Source organism: Nelumbo nucifera, chromosome 3 (assembly GCF_055504915.1).
Source record: "Nelumbo nucifera cultivar China Antique chromosome 3, China Antique-T2T, whole genome shotgun sequence".
NCBI classification, from domain to species: Eukaryota; Viridiplantae; Streptophyta; class Magnoliopsida; order Proteales; family Nelumbonaceae; genus Nelumbo; species Nelumbo nucifera.
Window position 1 is genome coordinate 6,385,020 of NC_142651.1, and position 27,786 is coordinate 6,412,805.

General features: G+C 37.5%; 1 protein-coding gene and 1 pseudogene across 3 annotated transcripts; one reads left to right on the plus strand and one right to left on the minus strand.

The window, feature by feature from the left end:
- Positions 1-2,411: 2,411 nt before the first annotated feature.
- On the plus strand, positions 2,412-3,457 carry LOC148800929 (metacaspase-9-like; annotated as a pseudogene).
- A 9,014-nt stretch (positions 3,458-12,471) lies between these two features.
- On the minus strand, positions 12,472-25,434 carry LOC104593287 (uncharacterized). Of its 3 annotated transcripts, XR_016083878.1 has the most exons (3): positions 25,031-25,433; positions 22,156-24,340; positions 12,472-13,156 (listed from the first exon to the last, which is right to left on the minus strand). XR_016083878.1 is itself a non-coding variant. In XM_010253044.3 (2 exons), exon 2 carries the CDS (start codon positions 24,296-24,298, stop codon positions 22,328-22,330), a length of 1,971 nt encoding a protein of 656 aa, XP_010251346.2. In that variant the 5' UTR covers positions 24,299-24,346; positions 25,031-25,434; the 3' UTR covers positions 21,823-22,327. The 3 variants fall into 3 exon arrangements, 2 of the variants coding, with proteins under 2 accessions (XP_010251346.2, XP_088756756.1); XM_010253044.3 differs by lacking the exon at positions 12,472-13,156 and having other exon boundaries at positions 21,823-24,346; positions 25,031-25,434; XM_088900630.1 differs by lacking the exon at positions 12,472-13,156 and having other exon boundaries at positions 21,823-24,340.
- Positions 25,435-27,786: the final 2,352 nt, after the last annotated feature.

Consider the following 27,786-nt stretch of genomic DNA (forward strand, 5'->3'; position numbering starts at 1 on the left):
GTAAATAATGGTAATTTATTTTGGTTATATTATTTGGTAATTTTGTGCAATTTCTATAAATTTAATATAATTTATCCATAATTATTGGTAATTTTATGATAAGTCTTAGTAAATTTTTAATAATTTTTTGGTAATTTTCTACAATTTTATAATAATTTTATACTAAGTCTATGTGTTTGGATATTTATACTAATTATGATAATATGTGCTAATTTCTAGAAAATAATGGTAATTTATATTGGTTATTTGATAGTTTCAAGTAATTTCTAGTAATTTAATATAATTCATCAATAAGTGTTGGTAATTTGTGCTAAGTCTTGGTAATTTATTAGATGATAATTTATTTGTAATTTCTGGTAATTTATCGTATTTTGTGGACATAAGTGGTAATTTGTTGCTAAGTTCTTCTAATTTTTGGTAATTTCAATTAAAATTTATTTTATTTATGTTTTCCAATTCTTCTAATAATTTATGATAATTGTGATCATTTTTGGAAATTTCTACTATTTATGATAATTTTTTATAATTAGTGGTAATCTATGGTAAATAATGGCACTTTATTTTGGTTATTTTATAATTTTAGGTAATTTCTACAAATTTAAGATAATTTATCAATAGTATTTGGTAATTTGTGCTAAGTCCTGGTAATGTATTATATGATAATTTATTTGTAGTTTCTTGTAATATATCTTACTTTGTGAAAATAAGTGGTATTTTTTGCTAATTTCTAAATTTTGTAGTTTAATTTGTTTATTTCATTTAAAAATTATGTAATTTATGTTTTTGGATATTCTTACTAATATCTGATTATTTCTGAAAAATTCTACTTTTTATGATAATTATTTATAATTATCTGTAATTTATGGTAACTAATGGTCATTTATTTTGGTCATTTGATAATTTTAGGTAATTTCTAGAAATTTAAGATAAATTATCAATAAGTATTGGTAATTTGTGCTAAGTCCTGGTAATTTATTATATGATAGTTTATTTGTAATTTCTGGTAACTTATCATATTTTTTTGGAAAAAAGTGGTAATATTTTGCTAAGTTCTTCTAATTTTTTGTAATTTTAATTAATTTATTTATTTCATGTAAAAATTTTTTTAACGTTTGTGAATGTTTGTACTAATTTATGATAAACTGTGATAATTTCTGCAAATTTATACTATTTATGACAATTTTTATAATTATTGGTAGTTTATGATAAATAAAAGTAATTTGTTTTGGTTATTTGATAACTTCAGGTAATTTCTAGTAATTTAAGATGACTATCAATAAGTATTGGTAATTTGTGCCAAGTATTGGTAATTTATTATATGAAGTTGTTTTCAGTCTTTGGTAATCTATCATATTTTCTGTGATTAAGTGGTAATATTTTGCTAAGTTTTAGCAATTTATCATTTTTTATAAAAGTATTGATAACTTGTTGCTAAGTTCTACTAAATTCTGTTAATTTCTATTAATTTAATTATTTCATTTAAAATTTGTGTAATTTCTGTATTTTGATATTTTTACCATTTTATGATAATTTGTGCTATTTTTTGGAAATTTTATACTATTTTGTAATAATTGTTCATAATTATTGGAAATTTATTGTAAATAGTGGTAATTTATTTTGGTTATATTATTTGGTTATTTTATGTAATTTCTAGCAATTTAAGATAATTTATCAACAATTACTAGCAATTTTATGCTAAGTGTTGGTAATTTAACATAATTTATGTTATTTGTAACTTTATACTATTTTGTGACAATTTATGCCAACTTTATGTTTTTGGATATTTCTACTAATTTTTTATAATTATCAATACTATTAATTAAGGGTGTCAATGGACCGGTTTTGGATTGGACCCCATCCGGTCCAAAATCAATTTGGATGGATTGGATGGACCAACAAGACATAATGGATTGGACCAATCCGGTCTAAAATATTGATTAGATTGGTTTGGACCTGGTCCATCCATAACAAATTTATATTGAATAGGGTTTGGATTAAGCCAATATCATTCACCAAAAAAAAAAAGTAAGCCAATATCTGGTCCATTGATATAAGATAAGAATATATGTGTCAATGGATCGGATTTGAGTTGTAACCAATCTAAATCAAAACAAATTTGAACAGATTGGACGGTCTAGACATTGAATTGAACCGGCCCAAATTGGTCCAAAACATTCATTGGATTGGATTGGACCTAGTCCATTTATAATGGACTCACATTGGACTTGATTGGATTGGACTAAATCCAATCCAATTAACATCCCTACTATTAATATAGTGAATGATCCTAAAGTATTAACAAAAAATGACCAATAATTATGAAGAATATTTAATGAATAATTTTTATAAATTAAATAACTTTGAATAATTACTATTCATATTTTTCAGAAACAATTAATAAATTTTCTATAATGAATAAATGTGAATCAATAACTTTGAATAACTTAACATCCATTACCGCTAGAGACAAACAACCATCACCGGTGGACGGATCAACCTTAGGTATTGTCTCGTTTGCATATCTTCTTCTTCCATGAAACTAACCCTAATCGTTTTGGATGACAGCCATCACCATCGGATACCGGCATTTAACAACCATTACCGGTGGTCGGAGGTCACTTCTCCCTCTCTCTCCCCCCATCCACCCAATAGCGACTTAACAACCATTACCGCCGGCAACAAACAAGACTGACTGCAACTCCTCAATAGATGTCGATTATCGACACTTTGTGAATCACTTGCCAAAGGGAGCAAGCTTCACTATCATCTCAGACTCATGCCACAATGGCGGCCTCTATTGCTAGCGGTGCACCACCAGCCCGCCGCCCCAAGACCATTCCTCTAGACTCAATCCTGCAGCACTTGACTTCACTCACCGGCATCGACTCACTAGATATTGACACCCACCTGTGCCAAGTCTTCGGCGGTGACGCAAGCAGCAAGTTTCACCTGCAAAAGCTTTAGAATAGTCTGATGGGGTCTTTGCACCCAGATGCAGGCATTCTTCTCAACGGCTGCCAGGCGAATGAGACATCTGTGGACATGAATCCGACTAATGACGGAGACAAGGTGTGTGGGGCGTTTTAGTAACGCTGTTCAGATGGTGCTAAAGGAGCACGAGACTAGACTTAGTAATAAAGAGCTAGTGACCATGGTGAGAGCTATTTTGAGGGAACAAGGCTTCAAGCAGCAACCCCTCCCTGAGGTTGATCCGTCTGCCGGTGATAGTTGTTTGTCGCCGGCGATAATGGATGTTAAGTCACCCTCGGGTGGATGGGGGGAGAGAGAGGTAGAAGAGAATGAGTCACTTTGTGACACTCAAGGGAGAAAACAAGTCACTAATGATGTGAAGCATCCCTCGCATGCTTCAACCGTTTATATGAATTGGAGGACGTGTGGCGCGTCCTCCAATTGCACGAATAGTGCCCTGATTGATTGGGAAAAGGGAGAAAGTTGAGGCCATCTACGTGGAACTTTTTTACTTTATATAACAGATAAGGGAAACTTGTAGGCCCTAATACTTTTATTTAAATTTAAAAAATAGGTTAACTTTTTAAAAATAATAGCAATTAAGGGTAAAAAACATTGTTCATCTTCTTCCTCTTGCAATTAAGTCATCAGCGCTGCTTCCCGCCACCGCATCCGACAATCTCCGGCAATGTTGCTAGAGGCGGGCGGAGGCAGAGGCGGTGGCGGCGGTGCTGGTGGTCAAACCTCTGCCCAACGCCGCCACCTCCACCCACCAGCGCCGCCGTTGCAGCCTCTACCTCCGGCAACGTTGCCAAAGATAGGCGGAGGCGTTGCCAAAGGTTGCCGGATGCAGCGACGGCGTTAATGACTTAATTTCAAAAGCTATAAGATGAACAATGTTTTGCCCTTAATTACTATTATTTTTTAAAAAATTAACCTATTTTTAAAATTAAATAATTACTTTTATTGATATTAGGGCCCAAAAGTTGCCCTTAGGGGCCGTAATTCAATTATTATCGGCCTACTATGGCATTTTTCTAGCAATATTAATAATTCTTCTTGACTTTACATGCCAAACGAACCACCACTCCGTGTTGGCAGTTGAAAGCTGATTGGTAGCTGTATGATGTCATTTTTATAGTCAAAATTAATCATGTATATTTCACATATGTGGTGGCCATGTTTGGATAAAACATTTTCCCGCAACATTATAGAACTAGATGTCAATTTGGAAGGACTAAAAAAAATCGGTGATGATGGGATCTTTATTTTGCTCCATCCTACAAATACATACTTCCACTTTTTAATGAGGGATATGTTGGACCTGGTCCCGGACCCAGCTCATATTCTGCGCCAAAAATGTAGGCCTCCAATGTCTTTTCTGTTTTTGTCTACCCCATATGAATGGAGAAAACTTTGGCCGTTGGCTGGGCTGTTGGGGACCTTCTTGAGTATGACATATCAATATCCATTCATAGGGCAATTGTTCTTTGTACCCTCCACCTATGAAACATGTCATGCCCCCAAAAACAACTGCTGCATCAGTAACTAAAACTGAACTGTTTTTGTTGACATGGCAACTGAATCAATCATCTTGTCCAATACCCCCTTAATAAAGGTGCCAATTGGCTCAATTGGTACCTTTGTTGTAGTGGACGCTTGATCCAATCCCACCTTCACTAGGCTTGTGGTGGGAGTAAATTTTGATGGTTGGCCCCAACAACCAGAACCAGAGAGCGTTTTTAGACTGGACATGTTCATTAATTCACGCCCATAAAGACGTCTATGATTATGATTAAAAAGAAATAGAGGACAATTACTGCTTTACTCCATTCTATGTGAGCGTGGCATTCTATAGGCTGTTGGAGGCCAACTTTTCCTGTGGGGATTATGGGATTTTACCCATTGTGTGGCCCCACGGCAAATTCTTAAAACTCTCCATAAAGTAATTGTATCACTTTACTACCTAAACTGGTATTAAAAGTTGTAGATATCCCCTTAAACTTACAAAGTGGTAAAAAATTAATAAAAAAAAATGGTCATTTATGCATCATGCCACCTATTATTTATTTAATAAATACCAAAGTTAACCTTATATATATATATATATACGTATTTGCCATCCATCTTTTGTCATTTGACGGTTACCCAAGTTGTATCCCTTGACATTTCAAGAGGGAAAAAGGGTATATTTTCTACTAAAATCCTAGGCGTTATTGTTCTGTTGGTTTTGAGAACAAAACCCCATGTACGATATGACTTGTTCTATCATTATATGCTTAACCTAGACTGCCCATAGCGGGAGCTGAACCAAAATATAATTATTTCTACCCTCCCCCCCCCCCCAAAAAAAAAAACTTCTGTCACAACATTGGATTATTTCACAATAATTTTAAAAGAAATTTGCGAATAATTTGAAAAAAAATATTATGAGACCACCAAAATTTCATTTTAATGGTGTTTTATTTATATAAAAATTACATTACTGCGCTTCTTTATTTTTATGGGCCTAAAGGCCAAAATGCATTAATATTCAACTGTCTTGGATTACAGATCTTTCAAAGGAGCTCCGAAATTAACTCTGAAATACAAGGGGAGTGATACCATTCCAAAAGAAATGAGCAGTTGGCAAGAGAATCAACACACACAGACCATATTCCGATCAATCACATTTTGATCTTTCGACTTGAATTGCAGATCGAATGTTGGTGCATTCTAACTACTTGAACAGAACAAAGTTTCTTTTTTTTTTTTTCTACCGTCCAATATAACTAACTAATCAAGTGCATTAAAATTCGATTTGGTTTTTGTCCAATCTCATCTACTATATGACTAGGATTAATGAACCATATACAGCAATATTAATTAATTAAAGACACCTTAATATTCTTCTTCTATATACTTTAATTCACTCGATCCGCGAGTTTCACGTGAACACAACGAATTAAATACAAATAGGCGTACGTAGTAGAAAGATGAATAAATAAATCAGATGGATCGAGAAAAGAAAAAGATATATAGCATCCCAGAAAATAAACAGGAAAATGGTGAACGATGCACAGAAGAGGCCTCCCAAACAAAGCTCAAACAAGCGCAACGTAGCCATCTCACTGCATGCAATGCAGCGACTTTAATTATTTATTATTAAGCTATATATGATGATAGCCATTTAGATGTGCAGCAGCCGCGGCAGCTCAGAAGTAGAAGAAAGTGGTCAGAGCGGCAACCCCGGTAACAGCAGCGGACGAGATCCCCAAGGTCAAGGCTGATGAAGCGTTATTGTGATGTTGGGGGTTGGCTTTAGGTGAAGCTGCCAAAGCTCCCATGCTGGCATCAATAGCCGCAAAATCCTCAGGTCTTATATCAGAGATGCCCGGTGCCAAGGCACCGGCGGTGGCACTGAAGGCATCCTCATAATCACCGAGGGATGGGAGATCACCAGATGGTGAAGCTTTTGGTGATGGCGACGGAGATGTAGTATTAGTAGTATTGGCATCCGCGGACACCGTCCCTGCAATGGCAACCAACATAAGAGCGACAGCGACAACTTGGCGTGCCATCGGTCGTGTGGTGATGAGAGCTGATCGGTGAATATTGGGGGAAAAAAAGGCGGATAATAGAAGAATAATATTAGAGAGGATTCTCTCAACAATGCAGCACTTTCTCTAAATCTAGATATTAGAGAAACGCTGCTCTGGAAAAGAATGAGGAAGAAGGTGAAGAGGTATGAGTCTTTTATAGAGAGACAGGCTCAAGAGGATTCATCTCCCCATGCATGCAGCAGGGATTCATCTCATGCCCACAACGAATTTTACCCACACCTATTCACAGCACAACACAGCTATTCATTTGGAACATCTTCCCATGAATAATATAACATGTAAATACAGAAGATGTTCTCTATGTACATCTCTAATGTCCTGTTGGTAGGTGTGGGTAGAATTCTTGTGCGCAGGAGATCCGAGCTACTCATCTGATTTGTCTGGCCAAATCACCCCGTGCTTTATTACATCCTTTAATTGGCAATTAATCTTTGGCCTTAAGCTCTCCGAAAGACAAGGCACTGGTGGCAATTAATCTTTGGCCTTAAGCTCTCCGAAAGACAAGGCTTGCATCGTAAGTTTGTAACCAATATTGTATCCTCTTATCATCTATCCAAAAAAATAAAGGAGAAAAAGGCCATTTGCATACATAGATACATATTAACACATCATAGATGATTAATAATTTCTTGCACACGTGTATCTATGTATGAATTTATCTTTTTTTAGTTATAATAATCACAGAAAAATCTATGATACGGAAAAGATATGGTATGGGAAGAATTTTGACCAATTAAAATCCACCCATGAATTTTGATAAATAACACCTAATTGCCTACCACGTTTATGATACTAGTTAATTGACTATCATGGTAGATGTGCACAAAAATCAAAGTTCACTTTTTCCATTCTTGATGCATATGGAAGAACAAGAGAATGAAACTGTTGAAGTGACGTCTATGTGACAATGTTTATTGAATAAATGCCCACGAAACCAAACACCCTGAAGATTGTAGAGAGTATCCATGACTCAACCCACCCAAACCATGAAGTTAACCATTATTGGGTTACTCAACCCATAGTGATCCAAAATTAAATGGATACAACCCACCCATCAATTAATGGTTGGGTTGGGTGGGTTAGCGGGTTGGGTTGAAAAATTGCTACCTCTAATTACCATATTGTTATAGAAGGCTAGGTGACCAAAATGGCACCTAAGCCCAAAGTACAGGGCATTAATCGGGAATTCAATCCATTAACTTATCGAATCATTTCATTTTTTGGTATTACAAATTAGGGAAAATTCTAGATTAGTATCCTGTACTTTGGGACTAGTTAGGCAATATTCAAATTCGAATCTGATTAGAAAATTTGGTATCCAAATTCAATTCGATATTTGATGGATATTAAAAATAAATTTTCAAATTCTATTAAATATTTGAATATTCTATTCGGTTTAAATTTAATCGATTAATTATTTTAGATAATTAATAAATATATTATTTAGATAAAATATATAAATATACAAATTATTCATATAAATTAATTATTATTAAATATTTTATATATTATATATAAAAATTAAATAATTGATAAAATTCGGGTATTTATCAAATTGAATCAAGTCATATATGAATTTGATTTGATTATATTAAATCTCAAATTCAAAAACAAATTTTCAAACACCCCTATTCACATGAAGTTCATTGGTCGACCTTTGCCACAAAAAGCCTGAAGCTATGCGGGTTTGATCCCATGCCTCCATGATTGGAATGATGTCAAATGACCATCATCTCAGCAACTGGGTCGGTCCATACGTTGGACCTATGGTTTTTAAAAATGAACTAATGACCGAACCAGTCAAGGATTCGGTTACCATTCTGACAAAAAAAATTAAAAAATTGGAAACCAGTCAAAACCGTTTGAACGATTAATCGGCTGGTTCAGCGGTTTGCTGACCAAAATCAACGGTTTTGGGGGAAAAAGCGGTTTTGGAGAAAAATGGAACCAGTCAGGTTAGGTGACCAGTTCTTGGTTTTTCCAATCCCATCGTCCAGTCCGATCCAGTTTTGAAAACAGTGGTTGGACCAATTATCTACCTCATTGAGTGATCGTAAATTGTGGTTTTTGGAACCTCCAAGATTTTTTTTTTGCCAAAAAAGAAAAATTATATTAATTTCTCAAAAAGATTTACACCCATCCCATTTTCAGGTAGTTGGAACTTGGAAGCTCCTATCCATACCTCCATTGCTACTTCATAAGCTATTTTATGGGCTGATCTATTTACATCCCTACTTATATGGCAAATATTACATATTTTAAACCCCTTTAGCAAGTTGTGCACCTCAGTCCTATACAACTTCTCTTTCCATGTACAATTTGTGTTATATGAAGTAAAAATATTTACTATTCTTTGGGCATCACATAACACATTTAGTTGGCTGATTCCCCTGCAGTATTGTTCTTGTTGCAATCCTAGATAAGTGCTTGCCATTCAGCTTCTGCTAGTTCTTGGGCCTGGCACCTACTTCCTGCTGGTTCTTGGGCCTGGCACCTACTTCCTGCTGCTGCAGTATCCCTGGCTGCAACCATCTTTTATTATGACAAAACTTTTGGCAGCTCTTTGTATATTCAACATATATGAAACATCCACGTACAAGCATGTTGATAAAGTACAGTCAAGACTCAACAGTTGATTATTTGTTGCCCCTCTGGTTTTCAACTTGGTTCATTTCACCACGAACTAAATAATTTTGTATTGCTTGTGCAACAGCTAGAGGATTTGATGAGTTTTTATTCTCTGGAGCTTCTTGTTTCGAGCCTCCCAAATCAATCGGATGGCTATGGCAGCCTTAGCCATTAATTCCTGCTTGTGAGGCCTTGGAATTGCTGAAAGTGTTTGTTGTTGCCACATCTCTATTATTTCATGTAGTAGAGAATCTTACACACTTGTTGTGATTAACCATTTGTTTTTTACATGTCCTTTGGAACCTCCAGACCAGAAATTGGTGTGGGTTTATATAGAGAAGCACCTTGCTTAGTTCCTTGGATAACTCGTTTAGGAAACTTTTTTCTCTCTTTTGCTATATATATTTTAGCTTAGACCGATCCTCCAATAACGCAAGCAGGGAAAATTTTAATTTTATTTCACAAATTAAGACAGTGACAAAGCTGTGACCTGCCCCTGATGAAATCGAGACTGGGCCTATTCTCCACGTGGCCTGAAGGTGGATTCAAGAAGGCAAGACTCCAGTTTGGGAGGGCTGAAGCGCAGCAGTCTCTGGGCCTTATGTGACAACCTTAAGTTATGTTTGGTAAAAATTCTAGACAACCCAAATTGGCCGTTAAAAGGTCATAGATAGCTTATTCAGAATGCCTCAAATGAGCTGAACCAGCTTAAATGAACGTTCATCTCTACGTTCCCAAACAGGCCCTTGATTGGTGGTGGACGTCCCAATGGACTTGCTTCAATCTAATACTCATCAGTCATCAGAGTGAGATGAGACCAAGGTTCAAAGTATCAGAAACGCTAAGTGTATTAGAAAGGCAATTTTAAGAGGTACTGGGATACCTTTTAGATATGCATGCGTATCGGAGAAAAACTAAGATACGCTTAGAAACACTATAAATACTTTAATAAAAATAAAAATACATCAACAACACTAAATATAAGACCTCAATGAGGTATATATACATTAAATTAATATATTTTAATAGTTTTATAAAGAAATATATTGTAGTTAATTATAAATTCATTAAAAATCCTATGCTTAACTATAAATATAATTTATAAATTATAATTCTTAAGTTTTAGTGTTTCATGAGATGGGAAAATCCCAACTCTCCTATCCAACCATAAAACATGCATTGATACAACTTCTATGTGAAAATATAATTAATAATTATTTATTATTCATTTCCAAAAATTATAAAAAATAAATAAACATTATATAATATATTCAAAAAATAGTTATTAAAGAAGGAATTTCAATTGGTTTATGGATATGATAGATCATCCATAGAATTATAATATATTCAATCATTATGATCAAATGATAAAATATAATTATTACTTTTTAATTCTAAAAATATAAAAAAATAATTATTAAAGAAGAAATTTCAATTGGTTTATGGATATGATAGATTATACATAGAATTATAATATATTCAAGTGTTGTGATCAAATGATAAATTATAATTAATTATTAATTCTAAAAATATAAAAAATTAAAAAAATATTAAAGAAGAAATTTCAATTGCTCTATGGATATGATAGATAAATCCATAGATCTAAAATATAATCTTTATAGGCAAAGAAATAATTACATTTTCAAATTTTTTGTTAATTTATATTTCCCCAAATATCTTCATGAAATTTCCATAAATCTAATGATAACACAAAAAAATTGTGATTTTGAATGTAATAAATGTAGATCAACATAAATTTAAACATTCAAGAACAAAAATGAAATCACAAGATATTATAAAAATTTGAAAAAATTACTTATTTTTTGCCATACTTTTTCAAAATTTGATTTTTTTTTTTTAAATTAACGATTCACACTTGTTTTATGCAAACTTTTGCAAATCTAGCACTCTAAAACAAGGTTCAAAGTATCAACACGTATCATTCCGGGACCCATCCGATACATCCCTACAATGGGTGTATCGAGAATCTGACCAGTTCAGGGGGTGGAGGAGCCCTAAACCGGCCCCCCTGAAAATCACTAAACTATTTTTTTTAAGTTCCTAGATTTACTTATAAAATAGGTTTATATTCAAATCCAAAGAATTGTGCGTTGAACCTTCCATTCTATCCATCTCAACCATGACGACATCCAATAAATTATTTACAACTTCTGAAAAGTCGATGGATTTGCTCTTCAAATTTCTTTAAATTTTCGGATTATGTTTATTTTCTATGCTTTGGTTTGGACGTTTGTTCGATTTTGTTGATACTCATTACAGAAATGCAACCATCACCTACAAGTTACAGCCACATGACATTTATGAATTATGATAATTGCAGAAAAGAGGACCTTATCTTGAGGATGCAAAATATCAGATCAGATGTCCATCAGCATGAGTAGATAGCATAATTACTTTGTCTTTGTGCATGGTTCCAAGATATCATAGAGAATATATGAACGGTGAAATGGAACCAAAAAATCAACATAAACCTTACCAATAAATATTAAATATTTGAGGCTAATTTAATAAAAGAGCACATACTCCATCCTGCACAAGCCGTTTCTAATGGCTAATGCTGATGCAGAGAGACAACATAGACAAATCAACACTCAAAAAAGTGAATAACGCCCCAAACCAGCTACACCATGGTAAACTCGAAACATAGTACATGGAATAAGTTTGTGCATGATTACCAATCACTGTACAGAGTATAAAGTACGAACAAAGCAGTTACACGATGTACATCAATAGAAAATATAACTAATAATCATACATAAAGAACACCCCACCCCACCTTAAAAAAGAGATATAGACACTTAGACAAGCAGAATATTACATTAATATAAAACGATGACACAGAGCTTCATTTCAGGCTCCTCCATCAACGTTGTCAATTGTCCCCAAACAGCAAGGGCACAAGATTAACTTATTTAGACACAGAGACATGATACAGCAAGTCCTTACTGACAAAGTAGTAAAGCTCAACCAAGATTCAACATCTCCACCAAGAAAGCAGCCTTGTAGCTGCTGGAACGTGGAATAATACACTTCCTCGATTCAGATGTCACATGTTGAGGCAGGAAAAAGAATATCTTTTACATTGTGTGAACAGATGAACATTGAAAAGAGCATGATCCACCATCCCACTGATGAACCAACCCAACAAATGTAATCTCATAGAATGGAATTCCACCAGGAACAAAACAATTATATAAGATACATACAGATAACCACCACTATGAGACAAACAACCCACTTTGAAAAAACATAACTCCAACTCCTCCAACCCATAGAATAGCAAATTTACATATCCCGTAACCTTCAGATCACACAAATACAGCCATTTACATCTCACAAAGAATACATCCAATTACAGACGATGAGATGAAAGGGAAAGCCCCATGTTACAATGTAAGATTACTTGGATTCTTGTGGAGAGGCAGACCAAACATGATCAAGTACAACATGTCAAATATAGCGTGATATACAAGATAGAAGACACAAGAATCAAGACTTTTACAAGTTGATCCTGAAGGAGAACAGAGCTCATTACATGTTCTAACCTAATAGCTGTATCCAACTTCTACAAAGAAATAAGATTGCAATTTGAATGCAGAACAGTGGACATCATGTGTAGACCCAAAATTTAACTTCAGTATCCCTTCAAAACTTCATGGTTCTATGATATCTGACTTTCTATAGGATTATCCTTGCAGAAGCACTGGATATTGTCAGTCTTAAGTAGTTTCGGACAAATCATGGACAAACATAAAATCTCTGCCGCAACATATGGGACAAAAACATTTAGGAGTTTTTCTTTTCTACACTTATGAGATGTCATAGCCATCATCTGATGAATCAGGCTAAGGCAAGCAATCCAAAATTGTCTTCTTCCAGGTAATCAATATTGGCAGACTCAGTCACAAATATAAAGAATTATCTGCTCCACTCCCCTGAATGTGATGATAAAAAGAAAAATTCCATGTTAAAACATAGAAAATAAATAAGCCAAAGGATGCTATCCGATAATCTCTATCTACCACTCATCATCATCAACACCATGCCAAGAGCCTAAAATTAGCAGACTAGCAAGGTCTCATTAGAAGCACCACATCTTGAAATAATTCTTGGTGTATATTATTAGTACAAGCTGAGACCCACCATAGCTGTCAAGCCACTATTTCCTCCTTAACCAACCGATCAACTGCACAACCTCATTGGTTTGCTAAGTTCTAGGACACAAATTTCTATATATTCATAGCCAGTTTATTATTATTAGACCAATTTCTTTCCTCTAAAATCTTATTCTTCCATTTCAGTCTTTTGATTTAGATGATACCAATTTTCACCATAGCAAAAAATGGACCCTTCAAAAGCCTTTGCCAATCCCAATGGAGATCAAGTCAGCAATAAATATGGAAGTGATGAACAAGAGTAAGCCACTGAAAACTTGTTCACTGGAGTTTAAATGAGAAACCACAGGTAGAGTATTCAAAAAGGATAAAGATGTTTCCTCATCATTTTTCATTAAGAGGCATAGCATTTCCTACTTGCCACAAGAAATTCTAAGGCGATGTTTGGCATCAATGCCGCTTTCTGAGAAAACGGTGCCACGTGGGCACCACATCAGAGAAAATGGTGCTTCAAACAACACCCTTTTGTTTGGAACCATTTTTCCAGAAAAAACATTGCTCCAGACCACGCCTTGGAAATCGGGAAAGTGTGGTCTGGAGCAACACCAAATTCAATGTTCTCTGCAAAAACGGTGCGTTGCTGCCAGCACTCGAACCAAACAAAACTAGCGCTGTTTTCTCTAAAAACGCCTATGTGGCAGCACAGGTTCAAAACAAAAAATAGAAAACAGTGCTTACAGCTCCACATGCCCAGCACCATTTTTCTCAGAAAATGGTGCGATGTTCCCAGCACCGATGCCAAACACCTACAAGGTCTGGGTAAGATAGAGTGGGTTCTGAACCAAGTCCAAAACAAGGAATCTTGCATTCAACATCCTATTACAAAGAATGCAATGTTCCACTGGATAAATAGTAGCACCAATAGCATGGTTGAGGCTTCGGCTAGACAAGGGGTAAACAGGGAACAATAATTTTGAGAGGTTAGTTCCCTTGGGAAACAGTTGTAACAAAGAAAAGATATATATATATATAACACAAAAGGTAGGTAGTATGAGCTAGCCTACAAAAAGGGGTGCTTGGTATATCATTTTTTTTTTAACAAATCAATGAAAGTCATGATTGTTATCAATTAAAAAAAAAAAAAGAAGAAGAAGAAGATAAGAGGTGAAAATGAGTGCAGCCAAAACATGCCCGGGAACCAAAATAAAATTGTTATTGGCACTACTTGAAAATTCAAAAAACTAGGAAATGCAAAACTACGATGAGAGGGTGGAAAAACACTGAAGTAACTTTTCTCTCCTGCATAACATGGTATCAGAGCAGGACTATCAGATCTGAAAGGAGAAGTCGAATGAACAGTTTTTTTCTTCGCACCAGGTTTCCAGATCTGCCGCCCTCATCTGCTGTTTGGCTGATTGAAGATCTCACACACTGAAGTAACTTTTCTCTCTCTCTCTCTCTTACCTTTTTTTCTGGTCGTGTGCCAGGGCAGAACCTGTACTAGGTCTGCCGATTGGATGTGAGGTGATCAGCACCTCTTTCTTTCCTTTTTTGTGGGGTCGACTGATCCCTGTGAAACTGTATGTCGTGAGGACCTTTTTGTGTGCTGCAACAGCAGCTTTTATGGTGAACTGAGGGTCAGAAAGTGACCAGTACCTCTTGTGTGCTGCAACAGCAGCTTTTATGGTGAGCTGAAGGTCAGAAAGTGACCAGTACTTGCTGTAACAGCAGTCCTGTTGATGCATAGGTCAAAAGATGACCTGTATGCACTGTGGCAACACTTGTGTTGAGCTTGTAAGTCAAGGGATGACCTGTTAGTGCTGTAACAACACCTGTGTTTTTTCAAAAGGAGGTGTGTTTCTGAAGAATTTTTTTTTTTTCGTTCTCCCTCAGTGTTGAATTTCTTTAAGGCTGTGTACCCCATTTAAGAGTTGTTTTTGAATCTGAAATCATGAGTGGTGAAGATTCTACTCCATCCGGTGTTTCCTCAATGCTGAATGGAATGAGTGGGGGTGTGGACCTATCCTTTCTCATGGCTGTTATTCATCTTGATGGTTTAAATTATTTAGAGTGGTCAAGAGGGATCAAGCTGTACATCACTGCAAGGGGAAAGATAGGTTATATTAATGGGAGAATCAAAGAACCACATTCTGAGAGTGCTGAATATGACAGATGGAACGAGGAAAACAGCATGGTCATGTCTTGGTTTTTGGTTTCTATGCAACCTCAAATAAGAAGGAATTTCATGTGGGCTGAAACGGCAAATGAGATCTGGGAACAAGCCAAATCAACATATTCGGAACTACGACACTATGCAAAAATCTACCAGCTACAGGCAGAACCGTCTACTTGTAAACAGGGGGAGAGGTGTCTATCTGTGTACTACTCAGACTTGACCTCTGTCTGGAAGGAGTTAGATCATTATCAGAGTGTGGACTAGAAGTGTGATGAAGATGCAAAACTGTACAAAAAACTCGTCTCCCAACAGAGAGTGTTTGCTTTCTTACATGGTTTGAACCCTACATATGAATCTATCAGAGTCCAGATCCTTGGTAGCAAGGATCTTCCATCAGTTCAGAAAGTTTATACTCTTGTACAATCAGAAGAAAGCAGAAGGAATTTGATGAACAGTTCTGGAGGATATGCAGTTGTATTGGCAACGAAAGAGAGTGTTACTACCTGTGGGGGAAATACTTCTAAGAAGGGGGATCTTTAGAAAGAGATGAATGACAAGGACAAATTGTGGTGTACTCATTGCTAGAAACCCCGACACACCCGAGACACATGCTGGGATCTTCACGGGAAGCCGAAATGGGCTCAAGATCTAAATAAGAAGCAAGGTACAAATATGAATAAAAAGTCAGGACAACAAGGTACAAGAAAACACACTATGGCAAACATGGCTACTCAGGAGAATCAGCCCCCTATTCATACTGTGACTCAGACACATCCATCTGGATCTGACCCAAGGGAGGATATTATAAATTCCTTCCGTGACCATTTAGAGCTCTATGGTAGAGCACTTTGTTAGATGGATGCTCCTCTCTCAACTTCATTTGCGTCTACATCAGGTAACTCTACCACAGCTTTTCATGTTGCTTCTCATAACCTTGACACTCCCTGGATCATTGATTCTGGAGCGTCAAAACACATGACTGGTACGTCCTCTTACTTTCAAACCTATCACCTTCTTTCTGGAAGAGACAAGGTGAGACTAGCTGATGGATTATACACTACCATAGCTGGTCAAGGAACCATTTCTCTCCCTTTCGGCCTTACCCTCTCTGATATTTTACATGTTTCGAAATTTCCCATTAATTTGTTCTTTGTTAGTAGTATTACTAATTCCTTAAACTGCTCAGTAACCTTTTTCCCTTCTTACTATATGTTCCAGAATCTGGCCTCGGGGAGGACGATTGGTAGAGGATGTATGGTTGATGGACTTTACATGCTGGATAATAAGGCTGGTCTTCAAGTCACAAAGTCTAAGAGTCAGTCCTGTAAGAGTCAAGTTTATTTATGGCATTGTCGTCTTAGTCATTTATCTTTTGAGTCTTTGAAAGTGGTGTTTCCAGAATTGTTTAAGTCAGTGTCCGTTTTAGATTTCTCTTGTCAAACTTGTCAATTGAGTAAGCAATGTAGAACTCATTTTCTTTCAAAAAATAATAAATCTGAATTTCCTTTTCACATTGTTCATTCTGATGTGTGGGGCCCTGTTACTTTACCATTTGAGAGTGGCTACAAGTATTTTATTACCATTATCGATGATTATTCTAGATATACATGGGTATATCCCATGCGAACCAGGGATGAAGTACCAAAAATTATCCATGATTTTCAGCGGATGGTCTTCACCCAATTTCAAACTGAAACCCAAATTTTTCAGTCAGATAATGCAAAAGAGTATTTTCATAGTGATCTCACGGAATTTTTTGCTTCACGTGGTTCACTTCACCGTAGCTCTTATGCCTAAACACCACAACAAAATGGTGTTGCTGAAAGAAAGAACTAACACCTCCTTGAGGTGGCCCGGGGTTTACTACTCCATATGAATGTCCCAAAACGCTTTTGGCTTGAGGTTGTCCTTTGTGCTACCTATCTCATCAACCGTATGCCCTCTTGTTGGTTAGAGTGCAAAGCCCCACATCAGCTTCTCTTTCCTAAGGCCCCCCTTCTTCCCATTCCTCCTCATGTGTTTGGTTGTCGTTGCTTTGTCCAAAATTTGTCACCCACTCGTGAAAAATTGGATCCTTGTGCTATTCCTTGCATATTCCTGGGGTATTCCTTCACTCAGAAGGGATACCGTTGTTTTGATCTTGTTTCTCGAAAATTCTATGTTTCCATGGATGTCCCTTTCTTTGAGAGTGAGCCTTTTTTCCCTATTTCTCCTCAGGGGGAGAGTAGGAATGAGGAGAAACTGGTTCAGCTCCCTCCTCTTCCTGATCCTCCTCCTTTTCGTGTCTTCTTCCGTCATCACAAAGGCCAACCAAATTCAAGAGTTGTGGAGAATCCAGAAGTTGTACCTCCAATGCCATTAAACTCTTCGAGGGCGGATCATACTCACTCAGGTATCTTGGTTCTCATTGATGTCCCTGACCCCATTGCAATTGATACCTCTATTGCTAATGACCTTGACCTTCCTATTGCACACAGGAAATGTGTTAGATCGTGCACCACTAAACACCCCATTTCCCATTTTGTTTCCTATGAAAACATTTCACCCTCTTTTCGAGCCTTTCTCACATCCATTGACAGTGTCCCTATCCCTAAGAATGTGGTAGAAGCTCTTTCAGTACCTGAATGAACAGATGCTATGAAAGAAGAAATTAATGCCCTTCATAAAAATGGCACATGGGAACTTGTAGATCTTCCTAAGGGAAATGATCCAATTGGATGTAAATGGGTGTTCACAATCAAGCATAGGGTTGATGGCACGGTGGAGAGGTATAAAGCTCGTTTAATGGCAAAGGGGTTTACACAAGTGTACGGAGTTGATTACGCAGAGACTTTTGCACCCGTTGCCAAGATGAACTCCATTAGAGTTCTATTCTCTCTTGTTGCTAATCTTGACTGGGATTTACATCAGCTTGATATCAAGAATGCATTCTTGAATGGTGACCTTGAAGAGGAAGTTTACATGATAAACCCCCTGGTTTTCAGGCTCGAGGCAGTGAACAAAAGGTGTGCAGGTTGAAGAAGTCTTTATACGGGCTGAAACAATCACCGAGAGCCTGGTTCAGCAGATTCCATTCAGCAGAAAGGATACAAGCAATGTCAACCTGATCACGCATTGTTTGTGAAAAGAGGAGAAGGTAAAATTGTTGCTTTGATAGTATATGTTGATGATATAATTATCACTGGCGACTGGAAGGATGAAATCCAAAAGTTGAAGAGTTTTCTTGCCACACAGTTTGAAGTAAAGGATCTAGGTCCTCTAAGATACTTCCTAGGAATTGAAGTTGCCCGCTCAAAAAGGGGTATCTTCATTTTCCAAAGGAAGTATGTCCTAGATTTACTCCAGGATACAGGAAAAATGGGAGTGAAGCCAGCTGATTCCCCTATTGATCCTAACCATAAATTAGGTGACAGCCAAGGTGAACCTATCAAGGATGTGAAACAGTTTCAGAGACTTATAGGGAGATTGTTATATCTTTCTATGACCCGCCCAGACATTGCTTATGCAGTTGGTGTCCTTGGCCAGTTCATGCATGCCCCTATGACCACTCATCTTGAAGCAGCAGAAAGAATCCTCGGATACCTTATAAGGTTTCTAGGTGTTGGCTTGTTGTTTCAAAGGCACGGACATTTGAAAGTTGAAGTGTATACTGATGCAGATTGGGCAGGATCCCTAAATGACAGAAAGTCAACTAGTGGCTACTGTACCTTCATAGGAAGAAATCTAGTTACCTGGAGAAGCAAAAAGCAAAGTGTGGTAGCTAGATCCAGTGCTGAAGCTAAATATCGAGTAATGGCTCATGGAGTGGCTGAAATTATGTGGATAAAGAATCTGTTGAGTGAATTGGATTTTCCAGTGGATAGACCTATGACCCTATTTTGTGATAACAAAGCAACCATAAACATTGCTGCTAACCCTATGCTACATGATAGAACTAAACACATCGAAGTCGACAAGCATTTTATCAGAGAGAAGGTTATAGTAGGGGAAGTGTGTACTCCCTATGTCAACTCTGAGGATCAACTTGCAGACATCTTTACAAAAGGACTACATCACTCACGACATCATGATTTATGTGACAAATTGGGCATGATTGACATCTATGTCCCAACTTGAGGGGGAGTGTTAACAGCTATTATTTTTCCCATGTATAGGTACTATTGTACTTTTACTCTTTTTTATTTTAGTTGTTGTCGCCCTAGTCTATATATTAAAAAAGCTGCACCGCCAGCAGTATCTTTTGCTCTCAATTCTCTCCTCTCTCTTTTCTCTCTTCTTCCATTCTTCTCTCCTGCATAACAATTTTCTTCCCCTTTTCTTGCTTCATTTGAGTACAAAGCATAAAAGGAGTCGGACCTTCCTATCCAAGATCTTAGGAGTGTGAACTGGTACAGGTCAGGGTGCATAATGGGTACACAAGTTTAAGAGTTTACACAGCATCAGGCTCAGGCCCTTAGGCTGGATCCATTCAAAATTTGGCACATGCTCACTGCAAGCCTGCCCAAGTGTCTGATCCTGCTATCAAGGATATTAGGAGGGTGGACTGGTACTGGGGGGCTGCAAGTCAGGTACCCAACTTTAAGGATTTACACAGAATCAGGCTGAGGCCCTTGGCTGGACCAATTCAAAATTTGGCAAAACTGCAAGCCTGACAAAGTATCAGCCCTATTAACTGGACAGGTATCCAACATTTTGGCATTGTTTTGCACAAAATGGCCACCCTCAGTTGCAAACCTGCATTGTCATGCTTGTAATCAGCTGGAATAGATATTCATCCCAAGGGAGGGGAAGGGAATGGCCATTCCCTCAATTGGTGGAATGACATTCCACCAGGAGTGGGAATGTGGTTCCGATTCTGCCCAACCAAACAGTTGGAATTGGAATGAACCATTTGGATTCTATTCTGCGAACCAAACTGACCCTTAGTTTTCCTCAGCTAAACAGGCACTAGCACTAACAGAAAGCACATTAGGCAGAAAAATACAATAAATTTTGTAAATATCTACACTGGTTAATCTACTATTTCCCAAAGGGGGAAATCAGTCGTTGTCAATTCAACAGATTTATGACACAACTAGACATGGTTTAAGCATTAGCCTGCCTAGTCTTAAAATTGAATCCAGTGGCCGTGCAACTCAAGAAAGAATCTATTTGAGTACTCATTCTCATGTCTTCTAGAATGGAATGGTGAAACAGGATTCATGTAGCTAACCCCATATAGATGGAACAAGGCTTAGATGAAGATGATTTTTCATGCTTTTCTCATATTATACAAGTTGTAGAAGTCTACAAAATGTATATGCATTTATATTAATAGTATATAAGTTGCAATTCTAGAACGCCTAGAGAATCCTGGATCAATATAGTTGTAGCTCTCAAGATGATAACTTCAATAAATTGACTCAGTATTCAACAAAACTGAGTCCAATCCAGTTCAGTCAACAAAAAATGTTAATTTACCAAAAATTTTCTAACACTTTAAAGTCTTTTCTAATTACATAATTTTTGCTAGTACTTCATATACATCAAATCAAGAAGACCAAAGAACAACACATGGAGATCTGGACCCTAGAAATAACATTGTCCCCTTTAAATGCATTCAGAGTTATTCATCCAGCAATCTGATGTCATAAAATTGCAGAAGAAACATATCTTATCAGAACCTAAAACCAAAGAAAAAAGTGATATGTATTTCAACTGGTCCCAAGCAAACAAAAGATTAAATGACGTTACTACTATTAGTATCTTTTTCCCTGTTTTCATATTTTTCTAACAACCAACTGCTACAATCACAACAAGTACCTCAGCGCAATATCTTTCAATGAATGTACAACTTCAAAGTTTGCAAATATATTAACTAAAAATGATCAATATAAACAAACAGAAGGATCTGAACCTACAAAAGGTAAGAAGTCACTAACATTCAGATGAATCAGTTCCAGAAGCACTTAGAAATACAAAGCTAAAGAAAGACATATGGCAATTAGCAACTTGTCCACTATAAGATATCACCCCATCTGATTTAGAGCAGCAGCTAAAGAAATATCTAATGAAGACAAAAATCTGGCACTTATCTGATGACAAACTTACACACTACCTAAGAGATGAGAACATGAAGGGGAAAACAACTGCTATTCATGATTGAAACATTTGCAGCAAATTCCAAGACAAAGACAAAAACATGTGAAAAACACTCAGGAAACAAGAAAAATAAGATTCATGAAACTTTAGTAATAAAAGATGCCATTCAATCTGCTGCTCTAGACACCAACCAAGGCAGATAGTTTGCATACGCAAGCATTCAAGGAAATTCTGTAACTGATAAACATACATACGATTATTGCACATATTACTATAAAAGTCAATGTTTCAAGCACATCTAGGGTACACCCTAGAAAGCAATTGTGTCATAGAAAGAACAGGTACGACCAAAGGTAAAACCAGCTAAAGACCAGGACTGCAGTATAGTGAGAAAATCTAATCCCCACAGAGAAAATTCATGTGGGAATGCTACTAAAAAGCTAGTAATTGTTTTTAAGCACACAAGCACTAATTGCCACTTCTAATGATGTTCTATAGGAAGAAGCACAATAGTTGAGGGAATCCATTCTTCCCTCTCAAGCCACAGACGTGGAAAACTTACTTTTTCCATTCTGAAGTCACACTCCTGCATGAGGCCAAAAAAACCAGAAGGTGCAATGATCGACGAAGTGGTAGCCATTGATGAAACACGATAGCAAGTCTGAAACCAGTGACTTTCAAAAGACCTGTTAAATTACTTCCAACAAAAAGTTGGCAGGAACCACCAGATTGTGTCACTCTGATGGCAGACGTCGTCTCTTCCCATAATCTGCATCTCTTGATCGAGACCTGTATTCTTCTTCTTGCATCATCCGGGACTTGCTGCGAGACCTAGAAGAATTCTGCCCCCTATCCCAGTCATCCTCATTATCCCAGTCACGTTCTCGCTGCCGATGGTCCCTGTAAGCATCTTTTTCTTCCTTGTACCGGTGCTCCCTATCAGACCTGTCCCAGTCCTGGTCCCTCTCATCACGATGCCTTCTCTCAGAATTCCCTGACCAGTCACGCTCAGAACCCCTGTCCTTCTCCCGTGTGGCAGCATTAGACCGTCCCCCTCCTCTTTCATGACCTGCCTCTCCATAACCATAGTCAGATGTTCCATCATCACCGCCATAACTTGATTCCCCTGTCCTTCTCCCATGATCTTCTCCTGCCCATCCAGCCATGCTTGTATCAGTCCACATTCCTGCATGGTGCCCTTCCATCCCAGTAGTACCCATCAATCCCATACCATTTGCTGACATACCCCGGCCAAAGAAGGCGGGGTTGACATGAGGTGCCACCCCAGGAAGTGCCACAGTATTAACAGCTGGGAATGAAGGAACCATGCCAGGAAATGCAGGACCTGAAAAGCCTCCATATGCACCTCCTCGACCCATATATGTTGGATCAAATCCTGCACCCATCATACCCTGTGGATGCATCATTGCACCAGCTGGACCTGCCAATGCAGGACCAGCAAGAGCTTGTGCATAAGGTCCTCCAGTGGCACCTGTTCCAATCCCCCCAGTGCTTCCAACCATGCCCTTTGCTCCAATAGCCCCACCTCTGCCCCTCATTGCTCCACCCCCTGGACCTCTATTGATCATTCCATGACCCCCTCGACCCCATGGAGCCTTGCCATAATTTCTTGCCACTTCACCGGCTGGATGATTCATTCCACCACCCCTCCCTACCCCATCATTCATAAATCTCCTTCCCTGTGGCTGAGACTGAGATTGCATTTGGGTTTTGTTTAGATAAGCGGCCCCCATCTGCTTCAGAGTTTGTGGAGATGCAAAAGCCACCACGCAAGCTCGACCATTGAAAACATGTCCATTCATCCCCTCCTTGCATGCAGCTGCAGCAGCTGGATCATAGAATTCAACTTGGCAATAGCCTTTGGATTTTCCACTAGCTCTTTCATCAAAGAATTTGATTTCCTTGACCCTCCCATATTGAGATAGCACACTTTCAAGCTCAGCATCAGTAGTCCACCAATGCAGTTCCCCCACAAAAAGCATGGTCGTACCATTCTCTACCGCTGGCCGGTTCATATTTTCATTCACCATTGGGCGGTTCATATTAACATTCATGTTCATTCGATTAGATGGCATCTGTGGAGCACTTTTAGGACCAGCGGTGCCTGAATCAGGTAATGATGAAGATTCACCTGCAAATTTTCCTGACACCTGACTAGGATCAGCCCCAACTTTCGGGGGAATAGGTGCTGATCCTCGAAACCCCAAATTTCCTCCTTGAGCATTAGGACCCATCTCCAAAGGCCTCCCCTTCTGTGATACTCCATCTGGGTAATCACCAGTTCCCTCTTCCAATCCGTTACCAGCAGAGAAGCCTCCTTTTTTCTGCTCAGAAAAACCAGTTACCATATTGGAACCCTTCCCTTCCAAACCAACTCCTGGGATGCTTACCTCTTGTGATCCACCAGGTTCGGGGACCCTTGATCTAGAACCGTCAGTCTTCTGAGCTTGTATTCCACCATTCCCAATACCACCTAACGGGACTATTGCCTCAGGGCGCGGTAGTTTGAGGAAACCATCACCAACGTTCACATCGTTATAGAGATCATCGTATTCATCGTCTTCCCCCATCATCTCCTCTTCTGCAAGTGCAGGGATTGCTCCACCACCCTGATACTGGATCTTCTGACCTCCTCCATACTCTTCATCCCCGTAGTCCAATTGCTCTTCAGCCATGGGATCCATTTACGTGGTCTCCAGAAGAACAAATTTACAGATATCTCTTAACTGCACCTAATAAGCAAACGTATGAGAAACGGGGAGAGAGATCATGCCCCATTTAATAAATCGAGGAAAAACAATAATTTAAGCACCCTTCGAGTACAACACATACAAGAGAGGGAGAAAATAGAAACCTTTAGCTCTCATCCATAGAGAACTCAAATAACAGAGAAAATTTTGATCATGGAACTTCTTCAACCCATCCAAAAAGATAAAATAAAAATAAAATAAAGGAGCAGATGTCCAAAATCAGACGTCATTACCCAGAACAGTGTGTGCGTATGTGTGTCTGTGAGAGGGAGGAAGAGATCAAATAGAACACTAAGAAAAGCAGAACACGAGAAACTCTGTGTGACCCACCCAGGGAACCTCACCCAATTCCCTAAAAACTGGTAACGATAACAGACCAATTGAGAATAATTGCTACCCAGGAAACAGCTAGCAAGAGCAACAAAAAGTGCCAAAGCTTCCAAATACCCACCTCAAAAAATCGAAAAATACAAAGAATCAAACTATTAAAGTGCATGACCCTAAATTCATTATGAAAAATATAAATGAAGAACGCGCACAGCGCACGGACACCTTAGCATATTGCATACAAATGTCGAGCAGCTAAGCTACTGAGAACACAGATAAAAAATCAAACCAAAGGAACAAAAATATGGATCTAAGATGCACGCTAAAGAAGATTATTACCAGGAAACGCGACCACCACAAAGTCAGTGGGATGGGAATGAAAAAAGTTGCGAGATGTTCCGGTGTTGGGGTTTTGGATAGGGTGCAGATAGATCGAAGACGATTAGAAGCTCTCTCACTCTTCTCTTCTGCCAAATCCTGGTCTTCTTCTACCCCCTGAGCCGCCAGGGTTGTCCTGTAAAGAAAGCTACAAGAACAAAAGACGGGCTTCTGTCTCTCTGTCTGATCTTCTTTTTTTCTTCCGCTCTGCTACTACCCTTAGGCCTTATCAAAATCCAAGAGTTGAGTCTTCAACATTCATGGAGTTATAATCATCCATCTAACAACCAATAAAATCAACAATATTTGTCCTTAATCAAACCTTATTTTCTCTAATCTAATCATCCATCAAGATTCAAAGAAAAATAAAAATTGAATAAAATAAATGGATCAGAGGGCTATTTGCGTCATGAGGGAAGGACAATATTACCAAAGAAGGTTTTCAAAGTACACTTTATAACAAAGAAGGCCACAATCCAGACAAGAGAGAGCTGAGAAGCAGCAGCTATTGGAAATTTGGAGCGTTTGTCAAACCGTGATTGGCGTGTCTCTGTATCTTTTTGTTTGAGATTGACGTCGCTAGTCCATACTCCATACAGATACTGGTTCAGCACCTGATAGCCTTGATTTCTCCCATAGTCTTAACTCTTAATCACCGTTTTCAAAAGCGGACCGGAAAAACTAGGAATCGGTTTCGTTTTCCTCCAAAATCGTTTTTTCTTTCAAAACCGTTTATTTTTGTTCAGCAAACTGTTGAACCGGCCGGTTAATCGTTCGAACGAGTTTGCCCGTTTTCCAATTTTTTATTTTTTATTTTTTTTTACTTTTTTTATTTTTTTTGTCAGAATGGGCTAGTCGTTCGAGTCAAACGATCGGACCGTTCAAACCGGTAACCGGACCCTGACCGGTTCGTTTTTAAAAACCATGCTCTTAATAATAATTAATTTTTTTTAAGAAGTAGGGCCCTCTTAAGTCCTAAATCACTTTGGATTTTCGGATCATGTTAAGTATAGCCTCATGGTTTCACACATTGGATTGTTTGTTATTAAAGCTCAGTTTGCAAGGAGTACAAATACAAATATATATGGTATAAATTCATACAAAACAATACAAAATATAAGGTTTTATGCTTTACATATATTTGTATTTGTAGTCGTTCCAAATGGAGTCTAATGAAGAGGCTGCATGGCGCAGAGATTGTAGATCTTTGGCAATTGGCATGGCCAAACCAATAACTAGCTGTAGTGACTTGTGAGTGAGGGTGTTAATGGACCAGTTTTGGATTGGATCCATCAAGTCCAAAATCAATTTGAACGGATTGGACGGACTAACAAGACATATTGGATTGGATAAATCTGATCCAAAATATTTATTAGATTGGATTGGACTTGATATATTCGTAACAAATTTATGTTGGATCGGATTAAGCCAATATCTAATCCATTGATACAAGATAAGAATATATGTGTCAAATGACCGAGTTTGAGTTAAAACCAATCTAAATCAAAATGAATTTGAATAGATTGGACGGTCTAGACATTGAATTGAACCAATCCGAATTGATTCAAAGCATTCATTGAATTGAATTAGACCTGATTCATTTATAATGGACTCATATTGGACTAGATCAAATTATACCAAATCCAATCCAATTGACACCCCTACTTGTGAGTTGTATGGGGGCCTATGGATATGGATTGAAGGGGACAAAGAAATAATTGTGACGAACAGCAGGCTGAGTACCACCTTGCATCTTTGGGGTTCAGGAATCAAGCCACGAATGGATTGGAGATGCCGACAGTTAGCATAGCTTAGGGAGGCTTTCTGAGACGACCAATGGCCAATGGGGTTCACGTTCATCTGGATTAAGAAAACGAGAGGCAGAAATTGAATTGAATTGGGTGTTTTAAAATAATGGCAATTTGGATACCCAAAAGAAATTAGAAATTGTCGTTTGTGAATGATTCTGGGTTTCTTAACCAAGCCTATGAGTATTGCTATTTGACAGGTTTAATTAGGTTTAGTTCAAACATCTTATCATCGGCTCCAGGTGATGATTGAATTGTTTATACCCGTCCGGAATTTGGATCAAATAGTTAGAAATGAAATGAAAGGGGGATTCCTTTTTTTCGGATTTTGAGAGAGAAAAAAGTTGGTTAAAGGGATTTACATTTCCGTTGATCAAGAAATTTATGTTTTTTTTTTTTTAGATTTATATTGGGATTAATGAAAGTTTATTTTCTTGGGTATTACTTAAGTAATACCTATTTCTTAAGTGGGTAAACAACTTTTCTACCTTTAGGGAAAGTTGCCAACACTTGAATAAGACAAAAATGATTTTTATGACTAAAATGGTCATTGCTTTATTTGCATGAAAAATAAAAGAACATGAATAAATATATTTACCTAAGTAAGTATTTTTTTAAGAAATACTTATCCAAATAAATGCATTTACCTGGATAACTTACCCGAAAAACAAACAGGGCAAAAAAAACCATTGAGAATGTTTTCAGTTTGATAGAAAAAAAAAAAAAAAAAAGTCCAAGACCTCAACATTCTGTTTCTCTCAATTTTTTAAACATGGCGTAAAGTATAACTAGGCAAAAAAGTCGTCCCAGGCAACTACTGGACCAAAGGCATGAAAGAATGTGCATATATGTATGTGTTTCTCTTCTCGTTGATATCATTTAAAATTTTTTTGATTCATTGACTAAGCT

Excerpts from the sequence above, each read along its gene's own strand:
- LOC104593287 (XM_010253044.3), bottom strand. The coding sequence starts at position 24,298 with ATGGATCCCATGGCTGAAGAGCAATTGGACTACGGGGATGAAGAGTAT.